At 41.4% G+C, this 16,751-nt stretch overlaps 1 protein-coding gene across 3 annotated transcripts in view; it reads left to right on the top strand.

The window, feature by feature from the left end:
• Positions 1-16,751, top strand: part of EIF2AK3 (eukaryotic translation initiation factor 2 alpha kinase 3) — a 67,131-nt gene that overhangs the window by 11,125 nt on the left and 39,255 nt on the right. For 2 of the 3 annotated variants that reach the window (XM_024743760.1, XM_024743761.1), the window contains exon 2: positions 3,672-3,801. In XM_024743760.1, coding sequence (XP_024599528.1) covers positions 3,672-3,801 — 130 coding nt within the window. Of the gene's footprint in view, positions 1-3,671; positions 3,802-10,115; positions 10,180-16,751 lie in introns of those variants that run through there. The other variant, XM_024743764.1, reaches the window with a different exon arrangement.

Here is a 16,751-nt window from a genome sequence, read left to right as displayed (position 1 = left end):
AGTAGATCTCTTGAGAATGCAGGGTAATGCATGGGGAAAGCAGTTGAGTTGTTACTTTTCTTTTGTTGTGTTATGGAAAATTACTAGTTTGTAGTGTGGCAAAAGATCTTTATTTTCACGGTTGAGACTGAGTTACCATTTGAAAAATTCAAAGCGAGAATTAGTGTATAGTTGGGGAACTAAATTGACACTTCTATTCACTTTATAAGTGTATTCATTTGCTAAACAATTAAGTTCTTTGAAAGGTTCCACATTTCACATGAGTGTACTTGAACTGGTTTGTCTTAATCGACTTGTAGCTTTACTTTGAATTTGTATGTATTGTATATGAAGTAGGATAGATAAAAGTTACATTTTATACGCTGAACCAGGAACATAACTGTATGTGCTTGGAATTTGCATGGTCTTTCAGAAGCAGACCGGTATACCTAACAAATTCCTAGGACAATTAGTCAACAAACCCTTTCATTCCACAAATATTTATTGAGAGCTTGTCGTATATCTGGGGTATATGTTCCAGGATGCAAAGGAACAGTAGCTGCAAAGTCCCTGAGGAAAAATCATGCATGATGTGTTTGAGGAATTGGGGGTATCAGTCTGGGAATATTGATTTTGGATACATGCACTTTGAGGAGCCTGTAGGACAATCTGAATCTGGCAGGCAGTGGGACTTCCCTGGTGGCGCAGTGGTTAAGAATCTGCCTGTCAATGCAGGGGACTTGGGTTCGAGCCCTGGTCCGTGAAGATCCCACATGCCGTGGAGCAGCTAAGCCCATGCGCCACAACTACTGAGCCCACGTGCCACAACTACTGAAGCCCGTGTGCCTAGAGCCCGTGCTCCACAACAAGAGAAGCCACCGCAATGCACCGCAGAAGCCTGCGCACTGCAACGAAGAGTAGCCCCCGCTCGCCACCAATAGAGAAAGCCCGAGTGCAGCAACAAAGACCCAACACAGCCAAAAATAAATAAATAAAATAAATAAATTTATTAGAAAAAGAAATCTGACAGGCAGTTACATATGTATGCCCAGAGTTCGGGGAAGGGGCCTGGAACCAGAGATACAAATTTGGAAGTTGCCAGTATATAGATGATATTTTCATCTATGAGACCACCAAAGAAAAGTACGTGTAGGTAGAGAATATTTTCAGAGATAGGAGAGGTGAGGAGGGACCAGGAAATGAAACTGAGACAAGGAAGCATAGAACTAAGAACAAATAATCAGGAGAAGATGGTGCCCTGGAAGCCGCGTGAAGAGTGGTTGATAGAGGATAAACAACAAGGTCCTACCGTAGAGCACAGGGAACTATATTCAGTATCCTGTAATAAACCATATTGGAAAAGAATATGAAAAAGAACATACACAGACACACACGTATGTATAACTGAATCACTTTGGTGTACGCCAGAGACTAACACAACACCGTAAATCAACTGTACTTAAATTAAAAAAAAAAAAAAACTTAGGGGCTTCCCTGGTGGCGCAGTGGTTGAGAGTCCGCCTGCCGATGCAGGGGACGCGGGTTAGTGCCCCAATCCGGGAAGATCCCACATGCCGCGGAGCGGCTGGGCCCGTGGGCCATGGCCGCTGAGCCTGTGCGTCCAGAGCCTGTGCTCCGCAACGGGAGAGGCCACAACAGTGAGAGGCCCGCATACCCCAAAAAAAAAAAAAAAAAAAACTTAAGTGAAAAAACATCAATAAAATAGAAAAAAAAGAGTAGTTGATGGAGAGCAGGAGAAGTAGCTGATCACATGTCACTGGATGGTCAAGTGAATGGGATTTGTCAGTGTGAAGGTCAGTGGTGAGTATCACAGGAGCCTGTCGGTGAAGGGGTGGAGGGAAGAACTTGACTAGAAATAGTTCAGCACAGAAAGGGGGAGAGGATTTGGAGACCCAGACTACATAACAACTCTTTCAAGGAGTTTTGTTCCAAAGGGGGCCAAGAAATGGATTGGAAGCTGGAGCGGGGAGAATGGATCATTGTATTTAATCTGGTTTGGTTTTTAAGTTGGAGGATATAATGGCAGGTTTGAAGGCTGAGAGGAATGCTGTGGTGGAGGGGGAATAATTGATGGGAGAGCAAGAGGAGAGGTTTTTGAGGAGTGAGTCCTTAGGTATGCACAGGGAGATACCTATTGCCTAAGGGGAGTGTTGGTAGTGGATGGAGTCCTGGACAATTCACCTGCAGTGAGAGGAGGGGAGGTAGATTTCATGGGTCCAGGTGCTGTTACATGGAGAGATGGGATGGTGGGATCTCTTTTGATTATTTCTGTTTTCCTTAGTAAACACCTATCTAGGAAGCATAGTCCCTGAGATGCACGAGCTTGGAAGAGCTAGGGTAGGAAGTTTGAGGGCAAAGGCAAAATGAAATAGTTAACCTGGGACAGTGGGAGAGTGGATAGACTAGGGAAACGTGTTGATTGTGGAGCATCATTCGAGCCCTTTAGATGTTGATGGTCATGAGTAGAGTGACACCAGTCAGCATGGTTATATTTTTCTTCAACCGCACATATGCAAGATTGAGCGAAGGCAGAAAGTTTCATTGAACCAGGGTTGGAGTTCTGCTAGTTCAGTGTGAGATGTAAGAGAGCGGTTAGGGAGTTGAGGGCGTGAGCAAGGAAGTGCTTAAAATGAAGGACTATGGGAACTTCCCTGGTGGTCCAGTGGTTAACACTCCAGGTTTCCACTGCAGGGGGCACGAGTTCGATCCCTGGTCGGGGAACTAAGATCCCACATGCTGCACGGTGCAGCCAAAAAGTAAAAAAAAAAAAAGAAGGACTATGGAATTTAAACTGGATAAGAAAGAAGTGAAGGCATAATGGTAGTCAAGTTCAGGGGAACAGTGGTAGGATCAATGGCTGATAGGGTTCTGGTGGGGTCAGAGGTTTTTTGGAGTCAAGGAAGTAGAGGAGGTGAGCTGGAAAAGAGGGGTTGGTGACTGGGGTTGGAATGCTTGAAATTTCAGTGGGACAGGGAAGTTGTGATTGGTAATGACGAGGGCTTAGCGACTGAGGCGAGGTAGACAGATAATGAAAACCCACAGAACATGTTAATAGTGACAGTGAACCAGGAGCCAGAATCCTCAAGGGATGGGGCTAGTGACCCAAGGGTCAGTAGACAATTATTAGGAGGAGTAATGGATGGAATGACCTGAACCTGAGGATTTTTAGAGAGAAGAGAAAGTAAATAGTTCAGAAATGGTAGCGAGGCGCAAGGAGTGTGCCTACACCATCACTGGGCCTGGTAAGGGTTATGGAGAAGAAAATTCTCATAGCTTCTGAAGCAGTGTGCTCAGGGAGAGCCAGGTTTCTGTCAGAGCAAGGAGGTAAGTGAACATTCAGGGGACGCTGTTTCAGGGCGAAGGCTTTAGGAGGTGGGGAAATGGAAGAGGACAGAGCAGGGCATGTCGAATTCCATGTGGGGGATTAGAGTGTGGGAAGGAGGGGTGACCTCGGAGACTGGGGCTTTTCATAAGTGGAACAAACCCATAAAGGGCATAGTGCAGCAGTTGTCTTGGAGGGCTCAAGACAGAGAATGGCGGAAAGGCTGCAAGTGTCGTGAGGGGGTGCTCCCTCCCCCTTACAGATAGAGGCCTGGGGAGAGGCTGGTTCCTTTTGAGTGTATGTCTTCGATATCTTTTCAACTCTGTCCTATTATTTTTTTAATTTACAGATCCTTAGTGATTATCAGCACTTTAGATGGCCGAATTGCTGCCTTGGATCCTGAGAACCATGGTCAAAAGCAGTGGGATTTGGACGTGGGATCCGGTTCCTTGGTGTCATCCAGCCTTAGCAAACCAGAGGTGAGAATTTTCTGTTATATGTTGACCGGAAAACTTAGTTCAAATCATCAATTATTATTAATAGCAGGTATTTGCTCAGAGAGCTGTGGCTCAGGGTCCGATTGCCTAAGTGTAGGGCATGTCTGTCTCTGACAAGCTGTGTCCCCTTGGGGCATTTACTTAGCTTTTCTATTGCTCAGTTTCCCTCCTGTAAAATGAGGTGGGTAACGTCACCTACTTCTTAGGATTGTTTTGGGCATGGAATGAGTTAATTATGTAAATGAGTAATTGAGGATACTATCTGCTCTATCAGTAAATCTCATTATCTGAGCTCTAACATGATCATAATTTCTTCATCTTCCTATTATCATCATCATCATCGTCACAGGGTCCCTAGACATCATAAAACAAATATAAATAACTGTGTTTTAATAGTTAGGAATGCATGCTGCAAAATCCCATAAATTATTCACTACATTTTCCCTCAGTTGTACATCCTAATTGTAGACATAATTCATCTGAAGTTTCCTTGGCGTGTAATTTGAGACAAAATGGATTATTTGCAAAAAGAGAGACCTTGCTTCCAAAACTACTGTGACGTATGACTCCAAAACTTGGGCAGGTGACTCAGCCCCTCAGAGCTTTAGTGTCACCATGAGCAAAGTAAGGACACTGCCCACCTTGATGAGGGGCAGGTTGGGGGGCTGTGTTTATTTATTTATTTTTAATTAATTTATTTATTTATTTTTGGCTGTGTTGGGTCTCCGTTGCTGCGCACAGGCTTTCTCTAGTTGCAGCGAGCGGGGACCACTCTTCGCTGCGGTGCACAGGCTTCTCACTGCAGTGGCCTCTCTTTGTTGTGGAGCACGGGCTCTAGGCACGCGGGCTCCAGAGCCCAGGCTCAGTAGTTGTGGCGCACGGGCTTAGCCGCTCTGCTGCCTGTGGGATCTTCCCGGACCAGGGCTCGAACCCGTGTCCCCTGCATCGGCAGGCAGATTCTTAACCACTGCGCCACCAGGGAAGCCCGGGGCTGTGTTTAAATGAGGGAAGTCTAGACTCCCCTCATTTAAACACAGCCCCCAACCTGACCTTTTGTCTAGACTCTAATAGATTAAATCTCTCTCCTTTTCTGGAGCTTTACCCTCTTGTTTAAATCATTTAAAATAAGTCCCTCTTAAGAGTTACGACTGCTGACGTGGAAGCAGTCACCTGTTTTCCAGAATACCCTCAGCCTTCTACCTTGTCCCTATGGGCTACTCACTAGGGTACTCTTTTTTTCCCCCTTTCATCATCAATCTTTCCCTTTCAAAAAGCTTCTTAGCTGGTATCAAGTTTGGAAAAGACAAAACCTAACATGAGGGGCTTGAGAATGACCTGATTAGTGATGATGGAATTTTCTGATGGGAAAACTGCTCCCAGTGACCCTGCTGCTCTCTGGAAAATCCAGCCTGGATTCCTTTCTAGGGCACCCGGGCAGGTACTTAGGGCGGTGGCACTGCCTAGCCTCCACACTCGCTGTGTGCTAAGCTTTGACTAGACTTTCAGAGTGCCTGTTGCTTACCGGACAGTATACCGGAAACATCTGTTGAGAATTGTGAACTTGTGAATTATTAATATAAATAACACTTTGATTGTAAATTGCCTTAAAAAGTTTGAATTGGATGTCCTAGTCAAATGAATTACTACTCAGACCTGAATATTCATTTATTTGTGTCCTCCTGAGGTTATGCTTGGGTATGCACATTTTGCTTTATTTTCAAACTAGACATGAAAGGTGATGAGCAAAATCAGAAGATTGTAAGCTGTTTACATCTGAGGTAACATTATCGTGTGTTGTAGTGGTGCAAAGCATGTGTGTTTCTATAAACTAAAGTATGCACACTCACAAAAACATAAACTGCATGATATGACAAATAGTCGTAATAACCTGAGTGCCATTGAGCGTGTTTAAATTATAAGCAGCTAGTCGAGCTTGAAGATTTTCTTACAATAGCAGTTATATTAGCTGCTTTTTAAACTACAGTTGAATATTCTCACCATCCCCAGTCCTTACCGTTTTCTGTGGTTTTTTAGGGCTCTCTTGTTTTAAGTATCCTTCTTCCCACTCACCCCCAACCCTTGATCCTTTGGGTAGAATGCTTTGAAATGTTGAATTGCGAGCATATTTTAAAAGTTTGTGTCACCTTTACACAATAAATGCAAAGCTCACTGCCCACTTTCCATTTCAGGGAAAGAATTCTGAGACCTCTTTGCATTATCTAGGTTTTAATTTCCTACTTTACACACAAAAAATTTTACTAGGTCACTACTGCCCTAAGTTCTTGGGACCATTTCTTGAGACTGTGTGTTTACTGTGTAGATATACTAACGACAGCATTGTTCCCAGAGCTGTAATATACACACAATGTACTTTACACACCGTGTAATCCTCACAGCCATCCTCCTGAGGTTGATATGCTGGTGTCATTTTACAGAAGAGGAATATGAAGCTCAGAGAAGTTATTTGCTTTAAGTCACAGACTGACTACGTGGTAGAGCTGGGATTAAACCAGGCTTGCCTGACTGTACTCCACTCCACCTGCTCTGGAGCTCTTTCTACATCTTGTATGTTCCTCCCCTTTACAACTCAGGCTGTTCACATTCGATATGTTGCATTGTTGTTTTGGTTGAACTGTATGAAGAATAAAATCCGTATGTAGGGGGAGAAAGGGAGTATTTTAGTAGCCTTTTCAGTTGATTGTGATCATTCTTTTTTGGTTCTACACGAGAACAAGTGGAAGTTTCTGAAAGGTGAGTTGCACCGTGGAATCTGAAACCATATCATTGAACCATTGTACTCTGTACCAGTAACATCCATTGGTCTGTCTTGCCTTTTACTCTTGCATGATTTTCTAACATCATTTGGAAAATATTGATTCACTGAGTTACACAGATCTTCCAAATGTTGACATATTTCCTTATAGAATATTTTGTAAACTCACATTTTTTACTGTCACCACTGATCTCATCAGAAAAGTCTTCCAGAACTGGGAAGCTGTCAAGCTCATATGGGTAGATACAGCTATTCCAAAATTCTAATTTTCGCTTGAAAACTTGGATTTTATCATTAACACAGTCAGTTGTTTTCCTTGAAGTGAGAGGTTCACTTTATTTTTGAGAAAACGTCTGCCAAATACCCAAGGCTCATCACTGTTGCTTTTCTCTCAGTTTTTCAAGTGCAAATGGAGCTTTGTGAGCAGTGCCACTAGTTTCAGCTCAAAACTCAGTCACACAGGTGCTTTTCCTCAAAACATACTTCAATTTGTGGCAGAAGTCCTTAATGTACACCTCCTGGTTAGTCGGGCAGAATAGTAAAAATATATGTACTCAGGTCACAGTTTAATGAAATTAACTTTTATTGTTTCATCAGAACATTCTCGAGTGAAACTTTTTTCTTTTTTTTTTGCTGCGAGTGTGTGACAGTGAAGATGCCAGGACTATGAGTTTGGTACCTTATTCATGCTTTAGTCACCGTCGCTTTTATACCATCAAAGCAAATAGCACCCCAGGGAAAGGCAAATAGCACCTTCTTATGAAAACCATTTGGCCCTCTGCACCTCAAACAGAATCCACAGACCACATTTTGAGAACGACTGATCTAGTATATAATAGAAATATCACCATTATGAGAGTATTTGTAAGGTTATAAACATTAGCAAGGAGAGAGGACTGTGTTTCGAGCTTGGGTCACCTGTTATTCAGCAAGGTGTGCATCGCTCAGTATCTAGAAGTTATGTTCAGAAGCTGGACAAAACACCATCAAAAGAGGAACAGAAACTGCTATCTGAAATGCCCCAGATTGGATGCAGTACCCTTCTAAATGCATCTGATAGACAATTTTATGATGGTCCCTAACTTTCTGGGAGAAATAGTTAATTTTCTCTGTCTGAAGCTCAGCGTTTGCTAGGATAGGTAGTGTGCAGAGGAGAGCTGGGTACAGCAGGCAGGAACTGGTGGGGAGATGTAGCAGGAACCACCCAGGTGACAATTGGAGGCTCCGTTTGGAGACTCCTCTATTAGAATGTCAGTTTCTCCACCCTTTCATCAAGAGTGGTACAAAGATGAAACCAATTAAACTCAGAAGGCCAGGGAAGATGTATTCTCTGTGCGTTGATCCTTAAAGTGACTTATCTAATGAGAAGCTGAAGGCTAAAGGATTTGATAGACTGTATAATAATTTTTAAGTTATTAATGATAGAGGAATTGGTTATGGATCACATGTACTTTTGCTAGAATAATAAAGTAAAAGCATCACAGGAACTTTGTAGGCCGTGTGGTGTGGAGGAGGCACTGGGATTCAGAGGCTTCAGTTCTAGTATTGATGCTGCTGTTAACTGGCTCTGTGACCCGGCTAATTATTTCAGTAGAGCTTTAATTTCCTTCTCTGTAAAATTATGGATTGGGCTAAATTTCTTTTTCTTGTTTTTTAAAATTTTTTGGCTGCGCTGTGCAGCATGTGGGATCTTAGTTCCTTGACCAGGGATCGAACCCACGCCCCCTACAGCGGAAGCGCAGAGTTTTAATCACTGGACCACCAGGGACTAAATTTCGAAAGATTGTCCTAACTTCAGGACTCAGGTACCATCAAACACATGAAACACCCATATAAATTATCTAGAGGAATTTTTTAACTTCCCCTTTTACTACATTTAAGGATTCTTTTAAAAATGGCACAAATCCATTACCGTTAGGTACATATCTCATTGCCTGTCAGCCTGCTTTCATGATGTCCTTAACCTTTTCTGATCAAAAAGCATATAAAATAGTTTATTATTTTGCTTTAGTCATGTTTTGATTATGTTAAGGAAAAAATAAGTTCCCAAAGGATAAGAGAGATTGACAGTTCCATTATGCATTGCATGCTGCAGGAAGGTTGCCATGGGACACAGATCTGACTTGCCGCTCTTTCCTCTTGACTAGGTATTTATAAGCTTCCTCAAAAGAATACTGAACAAACCAAGCTAAAACTGTGTGTGTGTGTGTGTTAGAATAAATGATGAACCTAAGGTTTACTCTGTTACCTTTAACATGTGCCCCTAGGTTCTACATCTAATACTTTTGATCATAGCTAAGAATTTTGTTTTTAATTTTCAGAAGGACCACCTGAGGTAAAATCTGATTTGCTTTCCACTGTTAATTTATATGCAGATTCAACCTTGAAAAAGCACTAAGGAGATTTGGCAGTGGTTCCTCATTGATTGTCTTAAAATTCTGTTTTGTGACATATTAGCATAGTTTTTCTTTGGGGTCTCTGGGTGGCATTTGTTTGTTTGTTTGTTTGTTTTGTTTTTGCGGTACGCGGGCCTCTCACTGTCGTGGCCTCTCCCGTTGCGGAGCACAGGCTCCGGACGCGCAGGCTCAGCGGCCATGGCTCACGGGCCCAGCCGCTCCGCGGCATGTGGGATCTCCCCGGACCGGGGCACGAACCCGTGTCCCCTGCATCGGCAGGCGGACTCTCAACCACTGCACCACCAGGGAAGCCCTCTGGGTGGCATTTGGATCACAGTTCACCAAATCTAAGTAGACATAATATCCTTGAACTGTCTGCTTCTCTGTGTTTTGGAACACATTTATAAATACAAAGACCTTCTTCCTTATCTGTATTTAGAATGCATATTATAATTGTGTATGTATAACTAGTCTGTCCTTAGAGAATACCTTTACCTTTTCCTTATTTAGAGATACCATATTTGTTTTTTGCTTCAGTTTTCTGTTAAAATGTCCTTTTTTTTTTTTTTTTTCCTCTTAAAAAGAACAAACAACTCTCTTTTAAGTCTATAGTTAGAGTTTGGGGTTTTGTTTTATTTTATTTTAGGCATGTTTCTCCCCAAGGGACACACCGCCTTTCTGTTTCAGACAGGTGCAGAAACAGACAGCTATGATGCTGAAGCTTTCCCGCCTGCGCACTGTAGAGTCAGACTGCAGTCATGAAGAAGGGCCTTCATAGGTTGGGGGGGGATCTTTTGAAAAGAGTACGTTTTTAATGGCTACTTGATTTGCTCACCAAGGGTCCATTAGTAGACCGTTTTGAGTATTGCTTTATTCAAAAAGGATCTGTAATCTGTTTTAAAAATAGTCTATACTGAAAGATGTCTGGTCATTTGGCAGTCTTTCATCTGTACATAAACTAGCACAATTTGAGCCTTAGATGAGCACCATCTAAGATGGTGGTTTATTTGGAAAAGTCACGGTCAATCACGGAGCAAGCCAATATTTAAATAATTGCTTAGGTTAATTGCTTTTCTTTTAATTATAGAAATGAAACCGTTTTTTGATTTAATTTTGTTTTATTAATCCCCTAGCATGGCTGAAAACAGTGCTGTGAACTAGATCGATTTATTCCAGCACACATGTTGCCAGGTGAGACATCGATTTGACTCTGTTTTGTAGGAAACTGACTTCTTGTGCACATTATTTATCTCCTTTATGAACGAATAGTAATCTAAGTGAAGGCAAAGATAGGTACTTAAATCTGTATTTTTCACCGTGAATGCAAAAAGTATACTTCAAAAATTAACCTGGTTGTTTTCCTGGAGGTATTTTGTTTTGTAGGTTGACTATAGGTTAAGGAAAGAAAGAATGAAATAATAACTATCTACTTGGTATCTCACTGCTCTTGGTCAATAATTCACAATCTTTGATGATCATAAATACCAACTCACTTCAGGATTTCTTTTTTCTTCTGCATTTTCTTTCTTTTTTTTTTTTTTTAACCTACATTTCCTTTTAAGCATGTCACATGGGATGCCTTCTTCGACTAATATCCAGATCTACTGAAAGATCTCATAATCCCTCACGTTTAGATCACGTAACTAGTTGTAAACCATGATGCCTCCTCCTTAGTCTTTGAGGTATGATTCCTGGGAACACTTTACTTTCAGCAGATAAGCTTCCTTTACTTTCCCCATCATGGTAATTTCAGTGTTTTCCTTGAAATCTAGGGAAATGTTTAAAAAATTGTTTCCTCAACACAACAATGTTGGAACATCTTTTTTTTTTCTCTCATAAAGTCACAAATAGTCAATTTTGTCAACTAGTAGTCTGGTCAGTTGCTCATTTTACTTTAAGAGTTACTATTTTGTGTTCGATATATAGCGCAACATTTTTGAAGAACTAAAATACATAAAAATATGCCTGTTAACTTCTCTTTAATATTGTTTATCTTTTTGGCCAACAAAGTACTTTATGAACCTTCAGAACTTCTATATTCAAAGGAGAATTTTAGGGCTGATAGAGATTTCTGGTGAGTCAAAGACTGGTCACAGTTTGATGTATTTAATTCTTATATCAAACTCATCTTTATATAGTTTTAAGACTTTGTTTTTAGATGGGTGTTGTGAATTCAGGATTGGGAAAGAGATACAGTTGGCTCTTGTACAACTTTGGGATGGGGCGCCAACCCTTCATGCAGTGGAAGATCCTACATAACTTCTCCGTGGGCCTCTGTATCCACAGTTCCATGTTCGCAAATTCAACCGTGGATCGTGGAGTACTGGAGTATGTACTTAGTGACAAAAATTCACTTGTAAGTGGATTCATGCAGTGCAAACGCACATTCAAGGGCCAACTGTTACTGACATGGCATAATGAAGCTTTCTGCTCTCTCTTGAATTTACTCTTGGAGTGACTATTTGAATTCTAAAAGCTTTTTTGCAATGTGTGAAATTCAGTGTTAATGAACCACAGTCATTTCTGAAGTTTCCTTATTGAGAATAAAAGAAGGCTTATGATGAATCTATAGATAGTCAGATTAAGAGTTTGTATTTTCGTTTTTAACTTTTTTCTTTAACAAGTGTATGTATATATGCACTCACACACGAATTACCTTAGAGGTTCAAAATAGCAGCCCTGGATCATTACATCTACTTGACAAGTATTGCTTGACTAGCACTTTATAGTTTGCAAAGTGACATCAAATCCATTCTTATTTATTCCTTAACATAGCCTTATAAAATACTCTTATTAACCCCCATCTTCCAGATGAGAAAATTGGGGCTCAAAATGGTTCAGAGGTTTGTCTGATGTAGTAAAACGGAGACTCAACCCTAGATCCTTGTGCTTATTTCTTGCCCCCTTTCCGATATTTCATGCCTTTTGAAATGCCTCAATACTTACCAATGTGTTTGCATTTTCTGCTCTAATCATTATAATTCTTAATGTGCTTTATCAGGAATAATCACTCAAAGACCTCATACAGAGAGCAGACTTTAGCATGGCGCTCAGCACATTGTGAGCACTTAACTGCTTCTTAACCCTAGTGAGAGACTCAAAGGTACTTGAACTTACCACATCCAAAACTGAACTGGTGTTTAAGGGGACAGGGAATCCTGCAGGGCTGTGCGCTGGGGTACAGCAATGCCCAAGACAGATGAGATCCTTGCCATCATGGAATTTACATGACACTCTGTGGAGCCGGATATGAAATGATTATAATGTCAGTATCATAATTGAGTTGCGGTAACTGTCACAAGGACAGGTGGAACTAAGAGAGACTTAGCAAGGATACCTGACCTCCCAGCTGGGAAGTCAGAGAAGTCAGAGAAAGCTTCTCAGAAGAAATTATGTTTACGACTGAGATCCTCTGAGGAGAAAGAGCTGCAAGAAATGGGTAGAGAGGCTGGGAAGGACTGCTCTGGGAGAGGAAACAGCTGGCATCAAGGCCTTGCAGCAGGAATGATCAATCTGGGAGAAAGCAGGTGAACCCCTAAAATCCTTCTAGAATCAATCTCTCCTGTAGTCTACTGACTACTGACCACTTATATAGTCAGTCTCTGCTGACCGTAGAGAATGGACTGGAAGAGGAAGAAGAGCAGAAGTGGGGAGACTAGTTAAGAGACCAGGTCTGGTACAGATGGGGATGATAAGGTGACCGGGGAAGTGAGGGGAGTGAAGTGATGGATTGAAGAGAAGTTTAAGGAGGGACGTCTTTATGAAATGAAAAGACCAAAGGAGAAATTAGTAGTAAATTAAGAACAGGTGGGGGAATTCTCTGGCAATCCAGTGGTTAGGACTCCATGCTTTCACTGCCGAGGGCCCCGGCTTCAATCCCTGGTCAGGCAACTAAGATCCCACAAGCCGCTGGTGCGGCTAAAAAAATATAAGTAAATAAAAATAAAAGTGTCCTCCGAGACTGCTCCCCGGCCCCTTTAAAAAAAAGGAAAAAGAAAAGGAACAGGTGTAGAGGGGGAGAAAATAAATTTGTTTAGATGTGGTGAGTGCCGAGTGACCTTGACCTTGAGTGACCTTAACAGAGATGTTAAGAAAGCCTGTGCATACGTGGGTCTGGTGCTCTCAGAGGAAAAGTCTGGGCTGAAGAGAAAATTTAGAAGTGTTCGTGTCCTGGGAGCTGAGAGGAGCAATCACCTGGAAGGAGAGTAGGGTGAGAAGATGACCTCCAACCAAATTTTCAGAATCCCTAACATTTAAAAAAAATTTTTTAAAGGATATTTATCTATCTGTCTATTTATTTATTTATGGCTGCGTTGGTTCTTGGTTGCCGCGCGGGCTTTCTCTAGTTGTGGCGAGCGGGGCTACTCTTCGTTGTGGTGCGCGGGCTTCTCATTGTGGTGGCTTCTCTTGTTGCAGAGCACGGGCTCTAGGCGCGCGGGCTTCAGTAGTTGTGGCGCACGGGCTTAGTTGCTCCGCAGCATGTGGGATCTTCCCAGATCAGGGCTTGAACCCAGGTCTCCTGCATTGGCAGGCGGATTCTTGACCACTGCACCACCAGGGACGTCCCTCCCTAACATTTTAAAATTCAGGTAGAGAGTGATGAGTCAGAGAGAAGAAAGGGTTTCCAGGAGAGATTGGCTTTAGTAGGATTTTAGGGATTTTCCTTCTTTCTTCCACATTTCCCCAATGGTTAGTTGGTGTGAATTCTTTATAAATATTTTCTAAATATAGATAATTAACAATGCAGATGCCTCATTAAGAGAACCCTGTGATTCATCAAAGTCTCATTGAAAGTCTTACAGCAAAAGAAAATGTTAAAAACCCTTTCTGTTTTGACTCTGGAAGAATTGAGGGGGACAGGGGAAGGAGTGAGAAAAGCAGGAGGCCTATGGATCCCCAGAGTGGTAGAAACAGTCATTGGTAGTTTAGGGATCAGAAGACATACCTTTTCAAAAAGCTGTGGAGAGTGCTTTTGAGGATCCAGTGCAGTAAGTTAATTTGAGGCATTTTGTAAAAGAGTAGTGTGTTAGTTTTTGTCCAAGGTCACATTAGTGAGTGGCTGGTGGAGTCAGGGACCCAGGGATGGGGCTGGATGAGCCGCAGCCACCTCCCCGTGGACACGTTTCCATTTCATACTTTGGGTGCCTGCTGTTGCCTCGCCCTACCTCGGTTTCCAAAACAGCTAGCGTGGCAAGGAAAGTAATTGTTCTGGGCAAAGGGGATTTCCGGGTATCAAAAAAAAGTCAACAATTTAACACTTTCAATGAAATGTTTTTCATGTATTTTACATCTTCCCAATCTTGGTGACTTTTATCTTTTAACTAAGCCCTGAGCTCATCATTGGAAGCATCATTTGTTGTATTATACCAGGGGTGCTTGGAGTTCCTGAGGTAGGAGGGAGAAAGGGTGTCCCTTTCATGAATATCCTAGAGTAGTTGGGTTTTTTCCATCCTTTTCCCAGATAGTCTATCTCCATTTTTCCTTATCTCTGTCTCATGAATCTGCATCTCTCCACGTGCTTTTTCACTGTTTCTTCCCCCTTCCTCCCTTTTAACTCTTACTGCTGCTGAGCTCGTATTTGGGACTTGGATTTTCTAACCGTCAGGGCCAGTGTGATCGTTTTCCCTCTTTCTTGGTTAGGGTACACACTGGATACAACTTTGTGGATTTGAAAGTGTTTCATTTGAGTCACTACTTGAGAAAATGCTAGTGTATACAAATCCAGCTTCCACAGCCGAATGAGGAAAGTTCTTCTACATAGAAAAATTCTAGCTAATAAATGTGGAAAGAATGATAGAATTAGAAGTCATTATTTTATTATTTTACTGAAGTAGTAGATCATCAATTGATACTAAAATGGTGAAAAGTTGGTGGGACACTTTAAAATGGAGGGGTCAGGCTGACTCCCTTAAATCCACTGATTAATAGTAACAAACACGACAACTCAGGGGTTAGCAAACTTTTTCTGTAAAGGGCTAGATAGTAAATATCTTGGGCTTTGCGGGCCATATGGTCTCTGTAGTTGTAGTGGGAAAGCAGTCATAGACGATACAGAAATGAATGAGCGTGCCTGTGTTCCAATAAAACTTTGCTTACAGAAACACGCACTGGGTCAGATTTGGCCCGAGAGCTGTCGTTTGCTGACCTCTGTTATAATAGGAAGTATATAGCACCACCTGTGAAGTAGTCTTGTCCAAAAAAATCAAACCTGCATCAGATCAGAGCTCCAGTCCTAATTACACTTTTTTAGAAAATACAGGGAATAAAGGAACAAGTTAAGTGACATGCAAAATCCAAACTGTGGGACATTCTGTAGGGTGAATAATCTGGTTTCTCAAGTAAATCAATGCACGGAAAAATGAGTGAAAGGGGCCCTTATAGGGGGAAAAAAAGAATCAAATATAATATGTGGAGTTGAAGTTCCTTGTTGAAGCAAACCAATTCTATAGTATGTCTTGCAATATCAGGGAAATTTGAATATTAGATCATTTTAAGGAATTACTCTTATTTCTGTTAGATGTAACATTGGCATGGTAGTTGCTTCTCAGCAATGAATACTGAAGTATGTATAGGTGAAATGACATGATGCCTGTGATTGCCTTTAAAATACTCTCATTAACAAATATATGTAGTGGATGGGTGGAGAGTAGCAAAATGTCGATGATTGTTGAAACTGGGTGACAAGATACATGGGGGTTTATTATATTCATCTCTTTACATTTTATGTTTCAAAACTTTCATATTAAGTTACAATAAAGTTGAATATACCCCCAAAAGTGTATGTGTTGATGGTGGGAGGTTGCAGATGGGTGGGTGGGGAGGTAGTTGCATAGAAAAAGAAGGAAGAACTGAATGAAAATATATTTTTGCATATTAGAAGAATTTTTGTTTTTATTGCTGGTTATATTCATTTTAGTAGTAGTACTTCCTTTATTTTCTCAGTTGAAGTTCCTTCTGCCACTTAAAATAGAGTTCTTATCTCACATTCTGATTTCAAATAGAGTCCTTGATTACATGTGCCACTGGTATTCATTATGCCAGTTAGAGATTGTTCAGAAACGGTAATTGAATTACTTTGCTAAACTGCTTTGTGATTGCGTGGTTAAAGACCTTGATTGGATCTTAGGTACCGAGTTTGCCAGCTGATTTGACAAACCTTTTATTTTGAAATTATTAACAGGGAAAAACAAATAGAGGGAAAAACCCCAAATAACAAGCATTTGTATTTTTAAAAATGACTGAAGTGGGAAGCAAGTCACATAATTAGTTTGAGATGCAGAGCAGCGAATCAGAACAAATAGCAGCTTCCAGAGGCAAATCAGTGGAATGGGAAAATGCATCACCATAACCTACATTTTTTTATACCAAGAGATTTGCAGTTGACTCTCCGGGTGACTCATTCCTATGCTGGGAGGGTGAGGTAATGCTCTTCTGAGGGATGATGTCATCTCTCTACCTGAACTGCAGGCATATATCTCTTCTTGTGGCTCTCAAGGAAAACACACCATCTGCTTTCACAGATGCAGCCTGAAAGACTTCACAGCGATTGGTGCAGAGGTTAGCAGCCGTGGGTATGAGTCATGAGCAGCCAATTAGTGAAGAGCAGCTATTTAAAAGTGAACTTTAAAATCACAGTCCAGGAATATGACATGATTGAGTATTGAATCATAATGCTTTTTTGTTTTGGGTTTTGCACTCTTCTTTTAAAATAAGGCAGTTTTTCTCAACATGGTCAATCACGTGAAATCTTCTAGGTTGTTTAA

This window comes from Neophocaena asiaeorientalis, unplaced genomic scaffold, assembly GCF_003031525.2.
Source record: "Neophocaena asiaeorientalis asiaeorientalis breed wild unplaced genomic scaffold, Neophocaena_asiaeorientalis_V1.1 scaffold114, whole genome shotgun sequence".
Classification (NCBI taxonomy): Eukaryota; Metazoa; Chordata; class Mammalia; order Artiodactyla; family Phocoenidae; genus Neophocaena; species Neophocaena asiaeorientalis.
Note: the sequence above shows the minus strand (reverse complement) of the source record. Positions and strands in the feature narration are given on the sequence as shown.